Source organism: Hibiscus syriacus, unplaced genomic scaffold, assembly GCF_006381635.1.
Source record: "Hibiscus syriacus cultivar Baekdansim isolate YM2019G1 unplaced genomic scaffold, ASM638163v2 tig00110063_pilon, whole genome shotgun sequence".
Classification (NCBI taxonomy): Eukaryota; Viridiplantae; Streptophyta; class Magnoliopsida; order Malvales; family Malvaceae; genus Hibiscus; species Hibiscus syriacus.
The window spans coordinates 634,971-657,594 of record NW_024062583.1 but is presented as its reverse complement, the minus strand read 5'-3'; the positions used below and the strand labels follow the sequence as shown (position 1 = coordinate 657,594).

The 22,624-nt window shown below is 31.9% G+C and overlaps 1 protein-coding gene across 1 annotated transcript; it reads right to left on the bottom strand.

The window, feature by feature from the left end:
* Positions 1 to 2,349: 2,349 nt before the first annotated feature.
* Positions 2,350 to 3,194, bottom strand: LOC120214444 (dehydrin ERD14-like). Its single transcript, XM_039212336.1, has 2 exons — positions 2,872 to 3,194; positions 2,350 to 2,753 (listed from the first exon to the last, which is right to left on the bottom strand). Exons 1-2 carry the CDS (start codon positions 3,124 to 3,126, stop codon positions 2,364 to 2,366), a joined length of 645 nt encoding a protein of 214 aa, XP_039068267.1. The 5' UTR covers positions 3,127 to 3,194; the 3' UTR covers positions 2,350 to 2,363.
* Between the last annotated feature and the right edge of the window lie 19,430 nt (positions 3,195 to 22,624).

Genomic DNA, 22,624 nt, shown 5'->3' with positions numbered 1-22,624 from the left:
CTATCACAAGTTTCACCATTCGACAAATATCTTGTATAAAAGGTTGAATAAAATCTACGAGAAAATTTATCTTTGGGGCCTTTCATAATGCTCAAGTCTCTTTTGGGGCCATTTACAACCAAAATGTCAATCAATTTAGACTCAAGAGAATCCCATTTTCTTGGATCATATATGTCAACATAAACATATTCATTTTGTTCAGCATTGCGGTTAGTATGATCAGAATTATGGTCCACATTTTGCTCAAAATTATGGGAAATATTGGCATTCTCCTTATTAACAACATCATCCACAATTTCCTCTTGTTCAACATTCTCACCATCAGCATTAGTTTCATTTAATTCCTGAGAATTAACATCATTTTCCTCTACTTGGGTATCCTTTAAAAAAACTTATCCAAAGCACCTTTTTGAGACTGCATTAATTGTTCTACTCTTTTAGCTTTTTGACGCTTTTCATAACCATATTGATATTTTTGAATCATATTAAACAAAATCAACACAAAGCAAAAACATCCACAAAATCAACACAAAGCAAAAACAAATCAGAGTGAGATAAGATAGCACCAGAGTTTGAGTTCAACTTTCAATTTGGCATGTCATCTACTCCAAATCGACAACTCTCCTCAAATTAACATCATCAAATCTGCAATTTATATACAATAATAAGAACTAAGAAGTACAAAATTTAATCAGTTACAATTACAAGTACAACTATTCGCATAAATTACCAAACAAAAAAAAATTGAAAGCTAAAATCAAGAATAAAAATACCATGCAAAAGACTTTGGAGTTGTACAGTTGCTGACTTCACTTGCGTTTGAGTTGCCGAATTGCCAAAACAAAGGAAATTGAAAGATTACAATACACTCAATTTGTTTTAATAGCAACTAGATTGCTTAATTTTCTAATTTTGTAATTTTTTTTGGTAAAATTGGTACAACTTGTATACAATATATATAAGAAGCCTAAGAAGATTGATGATATTACTAACTCAATTTCTAACAGATTAATCATCAATTTAATGATAGAATTGAAGATTAAACCATTAAATTGAAAAGAAGTAATACCTATCTCTTTAATTTCTCATGGAAATGGGATATTCAATTTCTCAAAATTTATTTTTGCATAAAAAGGTTTAATTGATGGAAAATTGAAATTATTAAAGAGATTGAATTTGGGAAAATCTGTAGGAATTAGGAAAGGTGAATATTAATGGTTATGGAGGAAATTTGGGGATTGATAAGGGAAGAAGAAGAATCAAAGTGTGTGGATTAAGAAGGAAACATGTGTATTTTATGTATTACAGCTGTATTACACTGAGCAGTATTAATGTGTAGGAATTAGGAAAGGTGAATATTAATGGTTATGGAGGAAATTTGGGGATTGATATGGAAGAAGAAGAAACGAAGTGTGTGGAATAAGAAGGAAACATGCATATTTTTTGTATTATAGCTGTATTTTAGGGCCCAATTTTTTTAGGCCTTGTGCTATCGTGCACTATGCGCGTGCTCAACCACGCCCTTGTATATTGTCAAAGAAAATAAAATATACATTCTATCAAATGTACTCTTATGAAGGCATAACCGGCACATTTGTAAAAGAATAGATATTATTTCCCTAAATATTTTTTAGGGTGATATATTGACAAATAATTTAAAACATGTATGAATAATAAAACCACTATTAGGTTTGTCCAAATATATATAATTAATATTATGCATAAAAAGTGAAGTGATTGGTGAATACTAATGGTAGTAGCATTTCAACCGAAAGTAGAAAGGTAAGATATAGTGCAATCACTTTCCTTTAAAGTGTAAAGATAATCTAATGGATATTTATAGCATTTGAACAATTCAACAAAATTAGTTTGAAACGATACGTTGTAACCAATACGATTACAAGTATTCAGTACATTATAAATCATCAACTACCATATAATAATGAATATTGAATATGTGAGCCTGTAATGATCAAAACTTCAATAATTCAAATTATAAGATAATTTTACTTGACATCTCATCCATAGAAGCAAGATGTGATGCTATGAAATTATCCTGATTGCTAAAGTTTATCCAACAAAACATTGATCATAATTCATTCAGAAGAGAATAGGAAAAGCAAGTGGGACTCGATATGATAACGATAAAGCAAGAAATTGATCCACTAAGTACTGTTCAAATCACGAAAAGAAAGGTAATAGCATGTCCTTTCTTACATACTGAGCATGAATTGTCCAAAAGCAGGGAGAAAAATAGAGAAACTTGTATGAAATATACAAATACAAGCCAAAAAAGACAACAGATAATTTCAACAATTTAACAAACACACAATTCCATCATCATTTTTCTTTTAACTTCAAACTCAAGCCTTCTCCTTTTCTTTCTCTTCATCTGTTTTGGAGTGGTAACCAGGAATCTTCTCCTTGATTTTCTCCAAAATCCCCTTCTTTTCCTTTGCGTCGCCTTCATGATGGGGCTCAACCACTGGTGGCAGTACTGGAGGTGGGCTACTCAGCTCTTCAGCTTTCTTATGTTGTCCGGGGAGTTTCTCTTTGATCTTCTCAAGGAACCCTATCTTTTCAGGCGTCTCCGTCTGAACCACTGGTTCATCAATCTTCTCAACTGGGATTGCTGTGTCCTCTTCTTTCTTTTCTCCTCCTAACTTCTCTTCGATCTTCTCCTTCAGTCCTTTTTTTTCCTTCTTTTTCTTCTTCTTCTTCTCTCCATCTCCACCTTCTTCCTCATCGCTGGACTGCACATTTCAGACAAACAGATTACTAAATGTTACGATAATAAAAGTATAACCCAAAAGTGAAAATTTGACGATCCAGTTAAAACCATAAAAGAAGAAAGTGATTTAACGTTCTTACGGAGCTGGAGCTGCTATCTGATCGGTGAAGCTTCTCCAGGAGACCATGTTTCTTCTTCTCCTCTCCCTCTTCCTCTGCCTTTGATTCTTCAATTTTAACCTTGTCAAACTCAGTTACGAGCGCCTCTTCTTGGGGCTTCTCCTCTTCTTTCTTCCCCATGAAATTGAACAACCCTCGGTCCTTGGACTCTAATGCTTCTTCACCGGCGACGTTGCTCTCGACCTCAGGGATCTTGCTGGAATTCTCCTCGGCCATTTTTTCTTTGTATCAAGCACTAATACCAAACATGATCAAAGCTAGATAGACTTGCACTTATCGCTTATTTGGAGAGATGGGAACCCTGGGATTTTATAGCATACAAAGCCTCGTCATCACAACGCGGTTCTGACGCGATTAAGTAAAGGGAGCCATCGAAAAGTTAACGGAAGCTAACGGGCTAGCCTTTCGAGCGCCATTCAAGTAACCGACGTTTGCATTAGTCTAAGGGTGTGTTTGGGTAATATAATGTAATATTACTTTTGAAATATAATATTACTATAAGAATATTGTATTATCTTATTTGATTTATTTAGTATGGAAGTAAGATTACAATGTTTGGTTGAAGGAACATAAGATTACTTTGATGCATTTTTTATTAAATTATCCTTGTGATATATATTTTTTAACAAGTAAAACTTTAATATTAAATTATAAATATTTAAATGAAAATTTGTAAAATATTTTAAATGTTACTCTCTCTAAATTTAAAGAAAAAATATATTAAACATATAATTAATATAATTAGTATATCAAATTTATATTTTTAAATAATTTTAATAACTGTTATATTTTTTTTATAAAACATAATATAATATAAAAATAATAATATTATGATCTCGAGTGAACAAATATATCATTTTTAATATATAAGATTTATTTTTAATAATTCAAAATTAAATATTATTTTAAGTAACAATATTTTTTTACAATAATAACATTTTCACCTCATAAAATTATAAAGTTATTAATATACTAAATATTAAAAGTATAAAATAATTTTAATTACTCAAATTTATTAATATTTTATTAAATTAAACTCTTTATACGTTATTGGTATTAAGTTTATAATTTTGAGTAAAGCACGGAGAATAAAAATTGAGAAAAATCCATATGAAAAAATCATTATTTTACGAGTATTTTTATTCGAAGTGGTGAGAATTATTTATTACCTAAGAATTTGAGAATAATAACATTTCTATCATTTTATAAAAAAAAAATGCTACTATTAGTAATAAATAATTATCTTGTTATAACTTTTTTATAACCAACCATGATAATACACTGAAAGAAAAAAATCATTTTCCTTCTACGGTTTCCAACAAACCTAAAAACATGGGCCATTAGGGTTTTGTAAGCCTCCTTCGTTGTTGAGCTTTAAAAGACTTGGGTCTGTTTTGTAATTTGAAACAGCTCTGAAATTAAAAATGTAAAATATTAAAAATTTAATATTATAATAAAATTCCAATAAAAAATTAAAAAAATCCGGAACCAAACGGACTTTTAAGGGAATACTTTCTAAATACAATTAATTGTTTCCTACTCGATTTTTTGTTGGATATTTGTACTTTGAGCACATGTGCCAGCTAAAGGAAGCGAGTGCAGGCGTGGGTTATAAGCTAGCGCTGGTGGAAATGAACAGTCAAAAGGGAAGAAAGTGAAGAAGACACTCTGTAGTCTGTACTACAAGTCATGCTAGCATGCGACCAATCGGATCAATGACACGTGGAATAAGAACGTGGAGGACGGTTTTGGCATGCGAAGGTCGGTGTAGGGACCAGACAGAGGAAGCTGGGCCACGTGTCATTGCATACTAACGGAGGAGGAGGAGGCTTCGAGATATGTGACAGTTAGGCTTCTGGGGATGGGGCCCCATGCCCACAAGGAATGAATGATTGAATAGTGGGTTTGGCTTCGTGGTACGTTAATCTAGTTTTTTAAATTCCGTCACATTCTCGGGATACATCACACTTTGGGCGGGGCCCATGTGACCGTGACAGCCTTGGTCTGGTTGGAATGTCACAGTTTTAAGATTTTCACCAAAACCCATAATAAGTAAATAATAGAAGGGTATACTATAGTATCTATATAAGATAGAGAAAATAACCTCAGTGATAAAAAATGTCTTATAATATACGATTTTAACCAATATTTTTTGTATTTGCCAAAATGACCAACTAAATCGCAATGCGATCAATAATTCGCAACGCGATCTCCGGTATCGCAAATCAGTTTTCAGATTCGCAACGCGAACTTCGACTATCGCATTGCGAATTTACATATTAGCATTGCGATAGTCTAAGTTCGCGTTGCGATAGTCGAAGTTCGCGTTGCGAATCTGGAAACTGATTTGCGATAGTCGAAGTTCGCGTTGCGATTTATTACAAATTCGTTGCGATAGTCCAAGTTCGTTGCGATAGTCGAAGTTCGCGTTGCGATTTATTCCAAATTCGTTGCGATAGTCGAAGTTCGCGTTGCGATTTATTCCAAATTCGTTGTGATTTATTCTAAGTTCGTTGCGATAGTCGAAGTTCGCGTTGCGATTTATTCCAAATTCGTTGCGATAGTCCAAGTTCGTTGCGATAGTCGAAGTTCGCGTTGCGATTTATTCCAAATTCGTTGCGATAGTCAAAGTTCGCGTTGCGATTTATTCCAAATTCGTTGCGATTTATTCCAAGTTCATTGCGATAGTCGAAGTTCGCGTAGCGATTTATTTCAAATTCGTTGTGATAGTCCAAGTTCGTTGCGATAGTCGAAGTTCGCGTTGCGATTTATTCCAAATTCGTTGCGATAGTCCAAGTTCGTTGCGATAGTCGAAGTTTACATTGCGATTTATTCCATGTTCATTGCGATAGTCGAAGTTCGCGTTGCGATTTATTCCAAATTCGTTGCGATAGTCCAAGTTCGTTGCGATAGTCGAAGTTCACGTTGCGATTTATTCCAAATTCGTTGCGATGGTCCAAGTTCGCGTTGTGATAGTCGAAGTTCGCGTTGCGATTTATTCCAAGTTTGTTGCGATAGTCCAAAATCGCAACGAATGGTGGTATTGCATTTGTTTCTTAAGAATTTTCTCTAAAAATATAGTATTCGCGCGGACGTGTCGAAGACACGTATTACCACGACCACGACCACGACCCCGACCCCGACCCCGACCACGACCACGACCACGACCTCAACCCGACCCGAGACGAGAAGAGAAGAGACGAGACGAGACGGACGGCGGCGGCATCGCGCGAGAGTCCCCCTTGTTCTCTATCACTCAACAAGGAAGTGGGAAAGCCAAGCCTTAAATATCATTCCCAATAGTGTTTTCAATACTATGTGGGATTGAGCATTACCAACACTTGTTTCCAATACTATGTGATTATTCAGGAAACAATTAACAATCATACACCTTAAAACAACTGAATCAGCAACCAATTGCATTAGTATTATAATATGTCATAATTAAAAGTCAATCTACAATCAATCGCGATTATTGCAATTTTAAGCAAAATATTCAAAACAAATTACACCACTCGCGAGAATAAAAAAAATTGTTATCGTGCAATTACAATCAATTGAAAATAAATTAGAATTGCATGAAAACTAAACGAACCACAAATACTTTTCATACAAATATTAAAGTCATTAACTATAATTCAAAAATAATATCATTATTTAAGGCTCAATCCCACATAGTATTGGAAACAAGTATTGATAATGCTCAATCCCACATAGTATTGGAAATACTATTGGGAATGGTATTTAAGGCTTGGCTTTCCCACTTTCCACTTCCTTGTTGAGTGATAGAGAACAGGGGGACTCTCGCGCGCCGTCGCCGCCGTCGTCCCGTCTCGTGGTCGTGGTCGTGGTAATACGTGTCTTCGACACGTCCGCGCGAATACTATCTTTTTAGAGAAAATTCTTAAGAAACAAATGCAATACCATCAGTCGTTGCGATTTTGGACTATCGCAACGAACTTGGAATAAATCGCAACACGAACTTCGACTATCGCAACGAACTTGGAATAAATCGCAACGCGAACTTCGACTATCGCAACGAACTTGGAATAAATCGCAACGCGAACTTCGACTATCGCAACAAACTTGGAATAAATCGCAACTCGAACTTTGACTATCGCAACGAACTTGGACTATCGCAACGAATTTGGAAAATCGCATTGCGATAGTCGAAGTTCGCGTTGCGAATCTGGAAACTGATTTGCGATACGGGAGATCGCGTTGCGAATTATCGATCGCATTGCGAATTATCGATCGCATTGCGATTTAGTTGGTCATTTTGGAAAATCCAAAAAAAGTTGGTTAAAATTGTATATTATAAGGCATTTTTGGTCACTGAGGTTATTTTCTCTATAAGATATTAGCTATATATGGTTGACAATGATGATTATAAAAAAATATTATTTTTTAATTATTAGTAACATGTATACATCTTTGTATCTAAATTTTAAGATATTAAAACAATAATATTTCATTTATTCATTGAAATTGTTTGCTGGATTTTTAACAAATCAATTTTAAATGGTTTACATCGGAGCAAGGTTTTGTTGCTATCAAATCCAATTTTTTGGTTCATGGGTGAGGGTTTTTTTTCAATCAATTTATTTAAATTTAATTTATTGAATTATGATGATAATTATAGGATTGAAATAAATTTTATCTTTTTTTTTCAAAATTATCACCCACTCTAAATATTAATTTTGAAGTGCTTTTAAGATTATTAATTTTGCACTTATTTATTTAATTGAAAATTTCATTCAAGTATGTGAGGATTTGGCTTTTTACTGTTTTTTTCTCATCAAGTTATAATCAAATGTCGAGTGGTAAATCTATTTGTAATTTTCATCCTAAAATCTGAACTATTTTAATAGTTATTTATTTTATTGATTGTATTCATTTTAAAATTTTATTTATATTTATAATATATAAATCATTTATGTTGTTAACATATGTGTCAACCCTTAAAAATACTTTTAAATTCATCATTGTAAATATACATGTAATAAAAATTATTTGAAGAGAAAATGTAAATTGTATATTATAGGAGGGAATATCTATGAATACTGAGGAGTTGTCAAGTATTGATACAAGTGGTTGATATTTAGGAATATGAGCTTGTAAGGTTAAGTTCGAATCCTACAACCGTCACTCTTAGTGGGCAATCTATAAATTCTTATGTAAATCTCAATTTTATTAGCTATGCTCTGACCCTGGATTGGAAAAGCTACTCCTAACACTTTATGTACAAAAAGAATAATAATGAGGAGTTTGATCCGAGTTAAAATATTTTATGTGCCGAGAATATATGATGAATCTCATATAAAATTTTATTTAAATAAGATTAATTTATTATAATTTGTAAATTATTTTGATGTTCTTTATCTATATTTGTATATTTTTTATCGTAAATATTTCACGAAATAATAATTACATCAATCACTTTTTGATAAATTACAATAAAAAAATTAATTAGAATTATGATATAAATTTTGACATTATGCATATATCTTATTGTAAGTAAATATTCTAGGTGTGTAAAACTTTTTACAATTAATTTTTCATATCAGAATTGTAAACACCATTTTTTATTTTTTTCTTGTGTTTTTTTGTTTTATTATCATTTTATTGTGAAGTAAAAAAAATGTTGAAGTTGGGGTTATTAATACACCAACGACCAATGTATCAATCACTCAGAACTTGTCCCCTGAAATGGTGATATGAAATAAAAGTTTCTTGACATTTTTTTTCTCTCCTTTTTTTTTCTTTCCTTTTTTCCTTTTGGTTTCGGGGAGTTCATGGGTTGCATAGAGGGAGTGGCCACCGTTGAGCGATGGCTGAAGTGTGAGAGGGGTCATCGATCAGCTATGAAGCGTCGGTTGTTGGTGGCCAGAGCTAAGCGCATGGGGTTCTCGGTGTGGCCTTGGTCGAAAGCAAAGAGATGGGAGAATAACTTGGGTCACTTAGACCCTCGGGTGGCTTTCTTTGGCCAGTTCGGACGTTGTTCGGAGTTCGAATGTTTGCTGTTGAGTGGGCAAGGTATGTTGTCCGGCGTTGAGGCTCATTTTTAGCCTTCTCGACCATCGAATGGGGAGGAGAAAAAATGAGAGAGTGAGATTAGAAGGGGGAAGTCTCAGCCTTTTAGGAGTTGGCCGACCCTCATTCGTTCATGGTCAAGGTTGTCGGTGGTTTAGGGTGGTCACCGTCCCAGTGGCCGGCGTGTGAGAACCGGTGAGCGGCGGTTGAGGGAGCGGTGAAGCTTGGTAATCTCCTCGGCTAGTTCACGTAAACATGGGGGTATGCTTTTTGTTTATAAAGGGTAAATCATGCATCAGGTCCCTGGCTTCTATGGGCTTTTTACTTTGTTCACCTGTTTTAGGGTAAATCACCGTCCAGGTACTCTCAATTTCAGCGTGTTTTACGCTTTGGTCACTATCAGGGTAAAATCATCTTTAAGCTCCCCTTATTTTAGCTTCTTTTGCACTCTGGTCATTTACTTTGTTATTTATTTAGAATATGCATATTGATTTTATTAACTTTCGAATTTAGTCATTGTTTTTTCTATTTATTCATTTTAGTCACTGATTGGATTATGCTTCTCTTGTTATTATGATTTGGATGTGATATTTGCAATTTATTCATTTTAGTCACTGCTAGTTTATGATTTAACTACTGATATTTTAATTTTTTATTTATTTTTGTCACTGTTTATTTCTTATTTAACTACTAAGTTTTATTTTCTTGCATTTTAGTCATTGTAATTAGATTTTATGCAGTTAGGTCCTTGTACTTATTTTATTTTTATTTGTTATTTATGTTGTTTTTATTTTTTTTATTTTGTTATTTTAATTAAGTATATTATTAATTATTTGTTTCATAGTTTTTATTAGGTTTAGTTTTAAATTAGATAAATATTCGAATCAGATTAGAAATTAGGAAAACACTATAGTTTAATTAGGAAGCAATTCGAGTTGAGTTTTCGCATAAGGCCCAATTACTCGAGTCGATTGTTCGAACCCGTAATTTATTAATCTTAGAATAATTTTAAAATTATTTTAATTTAGTTCCTTGCTTTTAATAATTATTAGGGCTTAAATTTATAAATTGATCCTTTAAACTTTAATATTTATAGACTAATATCCTTAAGTTTTAGATTTTTACATTTATATCTCATAATTGTAGTTCTTTTATTTTAATCCTTTGACCATTTGGTCCCCAAGCTTAATTAGAACTTTATCATTTACATAATCAAATAGGGTTAATATTAGAGTCTATGTTTTTAGATTTGAGCCCCTAGGTTCCTTAATTTTCATAATTTGACACCTTAAGTTAGAAAAAGCCTTAATTTACCTTAGATTAATTAGGATTGAATAAAATTTTGTTTGATTGCATTTTATTTTAACTATAAGGCACTGTTCACTTATTTAAGGAATTAATAATATATCTCCCGCAATCATGCTCAGGGGGTAACTACTGATAATTCCCTAAATAGTTCGACATCATTTTCAAAACCGCATCATATTTTTCTAAAAACGAGGCAATGTTCGGTTATTAGGCACAATAACTGATCTCTCGCATTTACGCTCGGGAGCGAATGTTATCGATCTCGATAAACGAATACCCTTTTCAACTTTGAATTCGTAATGATTTTCAAATTAAATAAAGATCAAACTCAAAATTTCGATTTTAAATATAGAGTAATCAACTAGGTACCACTTTTTGGGCGCTTGTGAGGGTGGTAATCCTTCCCCACGCGTAACCGACTCCCGAACCTGATTTTGAATTTTTGTAGACCCCAAAACTCGATATTTTGATAAAAATAAAACGTTTTATTAAAATCACCAGTTTTTTGGTGTCCCAATCGCACCTTAAATAATTGGTGGCGACTCTTCACATTTCGAAACATTTTTCAAAGAGAAAACCCCTAAGTCGGTATCGGTCATTCCCCGCCCGGGCGAAAAACGGTGTCGATAAGAATCAATTAGAATCAATGCATACAAGAATATAGTCAAATTTCATATATATTAAACAATTCAAAAATAATTTAATTAAAGATCAAAATGTGGTATACAACTACATGTTCAAAAATTTGCACAATCCTACGGACGATAATAAATTAATGGGATTTAAACTAACAAAAATAATAAATTAAATAGAAACAACAGTACAATAAAATGTTAAATAACAAAATATTAATACTAAAATATTACTTGATAATACTTTTCTTATAAAATACTAGAAAAAGTACGAATAAAAAAATTAAAATGGTTTAAAATCTCACACCTTTTTAAAATTAAAAATATTATTAAATTTTTTTAAAATTATACTAAAAATATGATAAAAATAAATAATAAAATAAAAATATGATGTTCAAAACAAAAAAATATAATAAATTATAATATTAAAAATTAAAAATGATTTTCACGACTTTTATTTTACCTCGGTGTATGCTAGTCCTCATACCTCAAAACCTCTGTTTTGAAAATAGAACCGGACCGGCCGGTTCAAACGGGAACCGTTACTTAGTCCGGTTCAATCTAAACCGGTTGAACCACTATTAGTGAACCGGTCAGAACCGTTGAACCGTTCGAACTAGACCGGTTGAAAACCGGGAAAAATCAGGATTTTTGTTTTTTTTAAAAAAATTAAACCAAATAACGTTGTTTGTTAAACGAGCCAAGTCGAAGTCGAGTATTGCTGAGCTCGACTCGAACTTGAAAACTTTAAAAGTAAGCTCAACTCAACTCAAACTCACAAGTTAAAAATTATCAAGTTCAACTCAAATTCGAAATATAATATTGAAACTTAAACTCAAAAAAGGCTTGAACTCAAAAAAAAAAAAAATTAGAAACTCTATTGAAGCCTAAAATTCGAGTTTGATTGAAGTGAAAGAATAGTTCACTCAATGCTCACCAAAAGGCTCCATGATTTTGAATGACAAATTACCTCTATTATTTATAGAAGTTAATTGTGATGCGTTTCTATGTTTCTTAGCAATGTGAGATTGTTTTGTTCTCATATTTTTACTCTTTAGACTTTTGGGATGCTCTTCTATGTTATGATTTTGTTATGATTTTTTAACACCAAATTTATTTTTTAATTATAGTTATATAATTATATTTATTATTTAATATGTTTTACCTTAAATATTATGTTGTAGTTAATTTGAATCATTTTGTTTCACTTGATTTTATGGTTTTTAATTTATATATGTTATGACTTGCTTTAAATTTGACTTGTGATATAAAAAATTATTTTTTATTAAATATTTTTGTTATTTTTATTTAATTTTTTAAATAATTATGATGTCGTCCGGTTCTTCTGATCGATCGAACCTATTCAACCGATTAAACCAATGAACCGATAATATAATCGGTTCGCTAATCGATCCGATTTTGAAAACTATGCTCAGAAGGTTTTGTGGGAGTAACTTGCGCTGATAGACCCGAGTAGCAATAAGCCTTAGGTCACTAGGGGAACTTCAATGTTATTCTTGATTTGGGGGGAAGGTCTGCTGGTACGGACAGTAATCCTGGTGGTAGTAGATTGTTTTATGAATTAATTCACGATCTTAGTTTATTGGTGTCGTAACCATTTTTTCTAGAAAACAATTAAGTTTGAAAAAATAATTATGACTTTTTATTTAAAAAATTGATGATTTTGAATTAATTTGAAAATTTTGAATTTGAGTCGTCATCGACCTTTGAGCTAGGTAGGTCGAATACTTTAAAACGTATTTTAAAACAATTTAAAGGAAAAATCATTTTTAAGACAAAAAAATTAGTTCGCGTTTATCAAAAACTGACTTAACTGGTTCGGGAGTCGGTTACGTGTGAGGAAAGAAAAACACCCCACAACGCCCAAAATTGATACCTAGTCTCTTACATATTGTCGCGGTTTAGAAATTATGAATCGAATATAAAGTTAAAATATGACCCATTTATTAAAGTTAATTATTTTGCTTCGAATTATTTAATAGGAAAAATCCTTTAATTCGAAAAGAAATATCGAAATTTGCTCATCCTCCGACGGGAAGGCTATCTCTTCTATTTCTTGCCTAAAAAGAATATTCCCTCATCGATTTATCAAAAAACGAAAATCAAATATAAATTGAATATCAATATTCACATATAATAAAATTACTATAAAAAACATGCATTTCATCATTTGAATAAAAATGAATTAATTAGCACTTTTAAAAAATAAATTTGATTTATTTCGAGATCACATTTTGTTCGAATGTCGTGTCGAATCGCAGTATTTTGATTAAGCAGTGCTTTTTACGCCCATTCTACTATGGATGTTCATAAAATCTATCATAAATATTCGAGCAAGAGACATTGAAAATATTGGCAAATAAAATGAATAATTTGTACTTTTTTCAAAAATATTAGTTCTAAAAAAGGACAAAATATGTACATTAATATATAAGGGTTAAAATATATTAAATAAGTATATGCAAAAATAGCAAGATAAAATTAAAAAAAAAAGAAAATTGTCAAACACAGATTAGATCAAATACAAATATAAATGCGCGATCGAACATCAAATAAATAGAATAATCAAATAAAAATGTATCTTAGGACTAAATCGACAGAAAATAAAAAAAAACATGTTCAAATTGAAGAAGATAAATAAATATCTACAACTAACAAAAGACCAAAATATAGGTCAACCAAAAATTGAAGTGTGAATCATAAATATTAACAAATACAATAATGAGCTAATTAGGGCCAAAATCTAAAGAAATGAAATACTAAGCTCGAAATAAGAAACTTGAAAATATACGGGTAAATGTTGCAAATTACTATTAAAAATAAAGACATTAAATAAATATATACATATGGTGCATAAAATACATAAGAATATGAGACATACACATATATTAAAATAGAAGGACTAAAATGCAACAAATAAAAAAAATACCAAATCAGAAATTAACAGTGACTAGAATGCATAAATAAAAAATATAGCATTAAATTCATGAATTAATAAAGAAAACATCACTGATTAGTGATTAAAATGAAACAAAATAAAGAAACAGTAACCAATTTCAAAATAATAACAATGCGACATATGATTAAATTAAAATAAAAGCAGAGTACCGAAATCAGAGAGAAAAAAGGCAATTGGTGACTAAAATGCAAAAACTCGGTAAAGTTTAGGGGACCTATATGGTTGTATATTTTGATCATATGAATGTGATGTAGTGAATGAGATAAGGATTTGTATGTTTAAGGGAATTTAAGAATTGATAGAAAAGTTTAAGATAATAAAAAGGGATATGTGTATTGTGATTTGAACAAGGATTTTACAAGGAATAAGATTTGTGCAAATAGTGTGGATTATCAGAGTTATGAAGACGTGATAAAGATGGGTAATCAGAGATAAGTATAAGTAATATGAAAGAGTATGAAAATATGGAGAAAAATATATGATTTTTGTTACCAAGAGATCTTGATTTTTGAATGTAATAAATAGATCTGGAAATGAAATATAGAATTTAAAGGATCAAGTATGACAAGAGTGATATTAAGGTGAGCATTTCCTAGAAAAGTAAGAAAGGTTATATGAAAAATATTGTTGGATTTCGTAAGGTATATGTTTTAATCATATATGATGAAAATTTAAGGTTGTGTTTTTTGGTCAAGTAGAAGTAGTCAGAAAAAGATAAAGATTTATTCATATATATTAAGAAAGTTTAAGGAAAGGTATGTTATTTTTGAAATGAAAATGGATTAAAGGTTTGATTGTTATTGCAAGGCAAGTAGATATTGATGAAGGAAATCAATTGACTCATGATCGTTAATGGTAAGGATTGGGGATTTCTTTCTATGTCATAGGTGACATTATATGGATTTATAAAGGTCGAATGTAGATGAAGAATTGAGTGAGGGAAAATGTAACTCTATTAGTGGTAAACAGGAAAGATTAAGTAAGGGAATTAACATGAGAACATTAAAAGATATGTGTAGGCAGTGTTCTTATCGATTTGTATAGTAAAAATTTGAGGACGAAATTTCTTAAAGGAGGGGAGATTTGTAACATCCCAAAAATCGGGCCAATGACAAAAATGTAAATTTTGAAAACTTTGTGCTTAATTTTGAAGGATTTAATTGGGAATATTTTTGTGAAGGATTGCTTAGTAAATATTGAATTAAGTGAGGGGTAAATTGGTCTTTTCCCAAGAAAGATTTTTATCTTTCCTTTTTGGTGGGGTATAAAAAAGTGGAAATGGGATAAAAAGAAAAGAAAAGTTTGGAGACTTGGTTCTCTTTTTCTCCCTCGTTGTCGTGAGCTCCATTTCTAAGGTGAGTCTTGGCAAGCTGAGTATTTCTTGAGTTTTAAGCTTAGTTTTGATTCTTGGTGTATTAAGAAAGCTTAATGAGAGATTAAAGTGTGTTGAAACTCCCAGGTGGATAAGTTATGAAGGATTAAATATGAAGAGTTTTTAAGTGAATTGATGAGGAAAAAATTATAAATGGATTTTTAAGTCATATTTGAATTGTCAAGGATTCAATTAAGAAGTTAGAAGTAATAGAAGTGAATTAAGAACATGTTGAATAATTGGTAAGATTTTTAAATTCATGGGTTCTATTGAGATATTGGATGATTTGGTGAGTTAAAGTGATATAAGATGGTTTGAGTAGGTATACTTGAGTTTAATTAATCAAATGAAGTTAGTAGAGTGGAAGTTAGATAAGTTATGAAAAATTTTCGAGTGAAACAAGTGAGTTATGGGCATGGGGTATTGATACTGTTCATCTAGTACTGATACTTCAAAGCTAAATGAGTATAAATTGAGCTAAGGGTATCGATACTGAATGAACATTATCGATACCATATGATATAATTGGAGGAAATCTTTTATGAAGTATCGATACCTAAAGGGTGATATCAATACTTGTTGAAGGGTATCAATACCAAGTGTCTAGTATCGGTACCATTATCAAGCTATAAATACAGAATGTAAAAATGGTATCGGTACCTAGGGGGAGTATCGATACCATAGGCGGGTAGTGTCGGTACTATAGTAAGAGTATCAATACTATTAAGCTAGAAATGCTAGATCAAGGGTTTCATCCAGCCTAAGTTAGACTGATTGGTTATAAGTGATTCGAACTCCGATATTCATAAGTAGTTTATTTGTGTAGATATCAATAAGAAGAAAGTATCGGAGGAGTCAACGAGATAAGATCGATCAAGGAAAAATTATAAGTGTTGGAATTGACTAGTGAGACCAGGTGAGTGCTTATTATTATGTATATTGATATATGGAAAATAGACTTGTGGTAAGTCTATTTTAACGGTTTTGAATATAAGAATTCATGAATTAAAATTATAGTTATGACTATGTGATTATATGAATGTACATGATATGTATTATATGTTATGTGATATGTATATGTTATATATATGTTACATGATGATGATCTATGTATCTATATGAATATATGATATAAGTCATGTGATATAATGAATGTGAAAATGTGACAATGAGAAATGAAACTATATGAAAAGATTATATGAGCTATGTGAAAATAAGTGATGTGAATACATGATCACAAGATATAAGATATATGATGAGAATGATATGACAAGAAGTTATAAGAGTATATGTCTATGTGATACTGATATGTATATGTTGAAAACATTTTGATGTTTAGATATAACAAATTAAGTTTAAATGAATTTTAAGATTTTACAAATGATTTTCTAAGTGTATTCGATTTAAGTAATCGAATATCAAATTATTACTCCAAGTCTTTCAAGATCAATTTCAAACCTTACTAAATGTTTTATACTTAATATATTTTTAAAACAATTTTCACAAAGTATTTTGAACCAAAATCAAGCCTAAAATCAATTTTTCATAGTGATACACTGATGCACCAATTCATGCATCGATGAACCATGAAATAAATTGAACATCGAATGCATTTCATGCATCGATGCACATACCATGCATCGATGCACTGAGGATTTTATGAAAACATCGAATGCATTTGATGCATCGATGCACCAGACATGCATCAGTGCACTCTGGCTATTTTGAAACATCGAATGCACTGGATGCATCGATGCACTCTTAGTGCACCGATGCACTAAGGGTCCAACGTTCAAAATATTTGAATTTACACTTGATGCACCGATGCACCATGGATATGCATCGATGCACTGATGCTCCCAACTGATTTAATTAATTGTTTTCACACTTAAACGGCTCTATTGACTCCACTAATCATCCCTAACGTTCAGAATCATTTGAAGGTGTATTTAAACAAGCTTCGAAGCCATTGATCAACAAAAAGAATACACAAGAAAGAAGAAATCATAGAGAATCAAAGAGAAATCATCAAACCTCAAGTTTGAGCATTTCAAGCCTATTTTTCATTCAATATTCATTTTGCTTTCAAGAACTCTACTTGTACTCAATTGTATTCATTTTTTAGTGTTCTTTTTTTTGTTCTAGAATTGTGCAAACAATCTACCTTGTGAGGATTTCCTTGTAAGTTTGCAAATTTGTAATCTTCTCTTTGAGAAAGAGTGTTCTCAAGAATTGGGGTATATTCTTGAGGGAGTTGTCAGGTTATCTCTTTGGCCTCAAAAGAAAGAACAAATTAGTGAATTTTTTGGAAAATCCTTAGTGTGAATAGCTAAGGTAGTGGGCGTAGACTTTGATTGAGAAAGTTGAACCACTCTAAATCGCTGTGCAAATCTTTTCAATTTTCTGCAAAAGCTTTCACCAAAATTTTAATTGCCAATTCACCCCCCTCTTGGCCAATTCCATCGATCGATTAACTCAACAATTGGTATCAGAGCCCCACTCATTTTAAGGTTTAATCGCATCTTGAGTCGATTCGGGAAGAGTTACATCGATTATCAAGTCATCAATGGCCTTTACTTCAAATGTCGACTCCGATCTCAATTTGATACCCGTCAACAAGCCTTCTTTCTTCAATAGAGCTAACTATGCCTATTGGAAGAATAGATGATGTATTTCATTCAAGAAAGTGACATGGGAGCATGGAATGTTGTAGAAGACGGATATATCAAGCCTCTCACTCATCCAAGATTGTGGAGTGAAGGAGAGACAAGAATATTCCAACTCAACTCCAAAGCCATCCATATCATATTTTGTGCTCTTGGACCAGATGAATATGGAAGAGTTTCATCTTGTACAACCGCCAAAGAAATATGGGATAAACTACAAGTCACTCATTAAGGCACCGACGAGGTAAAATAATCTAAAATTAGTCTTCTAACACATAACTATGAAAATTTCAGGATGAAACCAAATGAAGATATCAAAGCTATGAAGGATAGATTCTCAACGATTGTCAATGGTCTCAAATCATATGGAGAGATCATTCCAAACGAAAAGCTTGTGAGGAAGTTAGTTTACTCACTTCCAAAATCGTGGTAATCCAAGAAGACAGCAATCATCGAGGCTAAGAACCTAAAGTCCTTAACTCTTGAAGAGCTAATTAGTCCCCTCCTCACTCATGAAATGATGCTTGAAGATGAGGTGGACCTCGATGAGATTGATGAGATGCCAAAGGAGAAAGAGAAGAAGAAAAACATTGGAGTTGCTCTCAAATCCACAAAAGATGAGAGTGAATCAGATGAAGATGACGATGACGAGGAAATGGCATTGTTTGTCAAACGGTTCAAAAATATGATGAGACCTTACCGAGGAAGAAAATTCAAACGAAATGAACCAAAATAATAAGGACCCTATCATTTGCTATGAATACAAAAAGACAGGGCATGTCAAATATGATTGCTCATAATTGAAGAGAAATGGTCAATCAAAGAATAAGCACAAGGCTCATGTGGCTACATGGAGCAATGAATAAGGTTCCGATGAAGAGGAACAATAAGTATTAAACTTGTGCTTGATGGCATTCGGGGAAGATTCTAAAGTAACCTCTAACTCATTTGAATTAGATGATTTATCTTATGATGAGTTATTAGAGGAATATAATGGGTTGGCTTTGGATTATGAGAAATTGTTTTTAAAATTTAAAAATGATGTCTCAAAATTGAAAAATGAAAATAAGCTCATATCCAAGACCAACAATGATTTTGAAAGTAAAATCAAAGATTTGCAAATCAAACTAGAAGAGTTTGAAAAGAAAAATTTGGATTTGTAAAATTTACTTTCAAATGTCAATGATGATCATCGAAAGAAAATTTATGATCTTAAAGCTTCTTTTGATAAAGTTGGAACAAAACATTTTGAAAACGGAGAAAATTGAAATCCAAATTGTTAGAAAAAGTTTTAAAAACTACAATCATAGAGGTCCCCGAAGAACTTCTAATGGAAAAATCGTTAGAAGTATATGGGTTCCTAAAGGACTCATTACTACTAAATATAAGGATATCATACACAAATGGATACCTAAGGGGACTAGGATTTTGGAAACTAATGAATATGGACCCAAAAGAATTTGGGTACCAAAAATTAGAAATTAATCTATGTTTGTAGGAAAAGGAGCATTGCTACAAGGCACGAGAAACAAATTCAAACTCATGGTACCTTGATAGTGGATGCTCAAGATACATGACTGAGGACAAAAGCCGGTTCATAGAGCTTAACGCCAAAAATGGAGGAGAAGTGACTTTTGGTGATAATTCAAAAGGTCACATTGAAGGTATATGTACAATAGGTAATACCTCTTCCATACAAATTAAAAATGTTTTATATGTGAATGGGTTAAAGCATAATCTTTTGAGTATTAGTCAATTATGTGATAAGGGATTCAATGTCATGTTTGAAACTAATGGTTGTAAAGTCATTGACATTGCATCTAATCGGATTATGCTTGTTGGTCATAGAATAGGAAACATTTACATGGTGCATTTAGACTATATTGATATGACTAATTTATGCCTAGTTGCTAAGGATGAGCATGATAGTTGGTTATGGCATATGAGATTAGGACATGCTAGTATGAGCATTTTGCAACGGCTAATTCAAGGTGATTCAGTTCGAGGGTTGCCTAAACTAAAATTTGATAATGATAAAATCTGTGATGCTTGTGCGAAAGGAAAACAAAAGTGAGTTTCTTTTAAATTCATTAACGATGTATCAACTAGTAGAGTATTACAATTGATCCACTTAGATCTTTTTGGGCCATCTAGAACTACTAGCTTGGGTGGAAAACAATATGCATTTGTCTTGGTAGATGACTATTCTGGATATACTTGGGTTCTATTCTTAAGTACTAAAGATGAAGCATTAGAAAAATTCATCACGTTTTCAAAAGTAATCCAAAACGAAAAAGGTTACTCCATAACTAGTGTTAGGAGTGATCATGGAACTGAATTTGAAAATCTTGGATTTACTGAATTTTGTAATTCAAATGGTATTAGCCATAATTTTTCAGCACCTAGAACCCCTCAACCAAATGGAGTCGTTGAGAGGAAAAATCAAACTTTAGAAGAAATGGCTAGAACCATGCTTTGTGAAAATAATTTGCTAAAATATTTTTGGGCGGAAGCCACAAATACCGCTTGTTATGTTATTAATCGAGTAATGATTAGGCCTATTTTAAAGAAAACTCCATACGAACTTTTTAAAAATAAAAGCCTAACATTATCTATTTTCATCCTTTTGGATGTAAATGTTTTGTTTTAAACAACGGTAAAGACAATCTTGGCAAATTTGATGCTAAAAGTGATGAAGGAATTTTTCTGGGATATTCCTTAAATTCTAAAGCTTATCGAGTATTTAATAAAAGAACTTTGGTTTTAGAAGAGTCTATACATGTTGTTTTTGATGATAATCTCCTTCCGAGGAAGGATTCTTGTTTGAATAATGATGTAGGTGTTATAAATACAAATGACGTTAGACATGACGTTGGAGAATCATCATCAAATGAAGGAATGAAAGATGAGGAAACCCATGATCCTCTCGAGAATCCAACCATTAAAGAAAGGGAAGTATCTTACCCAAGAGAGTACAACTATGTCAGGGGTGGTGAAATTACAGGTGATCCATCAAAAGGGGTAACAACTTGATCTTCTCTTAGGAATATTTTTAATTTTGTTGCATTTATCTCATGCATAGACCCTAAGAATATTAAAGAAGCATTAAAAGATGAACATTGTATTATGTCTATGCAAGAAGAGTTAAATCAATTTGAAAGAAGTAAAGTATGGACATTAGTTGAAAAGCCTAGTAATAAATTTACTGTAGGTACTAGATGGATATTTAGGAATAAGCTTGATGAAAGTGATAATATAGTGAGAAACAAGGCTATACTTTTTGCTCAAGGCTATACTCAAGAAGAAGGCATAGACTATGATGAAACATACGCTCCCGTAGCTAGGATGGAAGCAATTAGAATATTATTAGCATTTGCATGTTTTCATGAATTTAAATTATATCAAATGGATGTTAAAAGTGCATTTTTAAATGGTTTTATAAAAGAAGAAGTGTATGTGGAACAACCTCCTGGTTTTGAAGATTCAAAATTTCCAGATCATGCTCTTAAATTGACAAAAGCGCTTTACAATTTAAAACAAGCTACTAGAGCTTGGTATGAAAGATTGTCAAACTTTTTAATTGAAAAAGGTTTTTCAAAAAGGGAAGGTTGACACTATATTGTTTTTAAAGCATAAAGGTAAAGATTTATTAGTAGTTCAAATTTATGTTGATGATATAATATTTGGTTCTACTAATGATGTTCTTTGCCAAGAATTTTCTAAGCTAATGCAAATTGAATTCGAGATGAGCATGATGGGGGAGCTCTCATTTTTCTTGGGACTCCAAATCAAGCAAAGAAAAGATGGCATCTTTATCAATCAAGTTAAGTACGTCAAAGACATGCTCAAGAAGTTTGGACTGGAAAATTGGAAACCGCATGACACTCTATTGAGCTCATCAACAAAGCTTGACATAGATGAAGGAGGTAAATGTGTGGATGTTAAATTATATAGGTCAATGATTGGTTCTTTGCTTTATCTAACTGCAAGTAGACCGAACATTATGTTTAGTGTTTGCTTATGTGCTAGATTTCAATCATGCCCTAAGGAATAACATTTACTAGCTGTTAAGAGAATCTTTAGATACCTTAAGGACACTCCTAATTTAGGACTTTGGTATCCTAGAGACTCTAGTTTTAGCTTGCATGCCTTCTCTGATGCGGATTATGGAGGATGCAAATTAGATAGGAAAAGCACCTCTAGTACTTGCCAATTCCTTGGAAATATGCTGATTTCTTGGTTTTCAAAGAAACAAAATTGTGTTGCATTATCTACCACTAAAGCGAATATATTTCAGCCAGTAGTTGTTGTGCAAAAGTTTTATGGATGAAACAACAACTTTTTGATTATTGAATTGAAGTAGGCACCATTCCTATCAAGTATGACAATACTAGTGCTATTTGTCTCACTAAAAATCCCATCCAACACTCTAGAACTAAGCATAATGAAATAAGACATCACTTCATTAGAGACCATGTCGCTAAGGAAGATGTAGTTCTAGAATTTGTTGATACTTTACATCATTTAGCGGATATCTTTACAAAACCTTTAGACAAAGAAAGATTTTGGACACTTAGGAGAGAATTAGGTTTAACTGACCTATCTTCACTTAGTGTTTAAAATAGTTTTAGCACTTTTAAGAATAAATGAAAAATGCTTATAATAGTAATGTTTGATTGCATTCTTTGCTATTAGTTAGGGGGAGTTTCTATTCTTTGGTGAA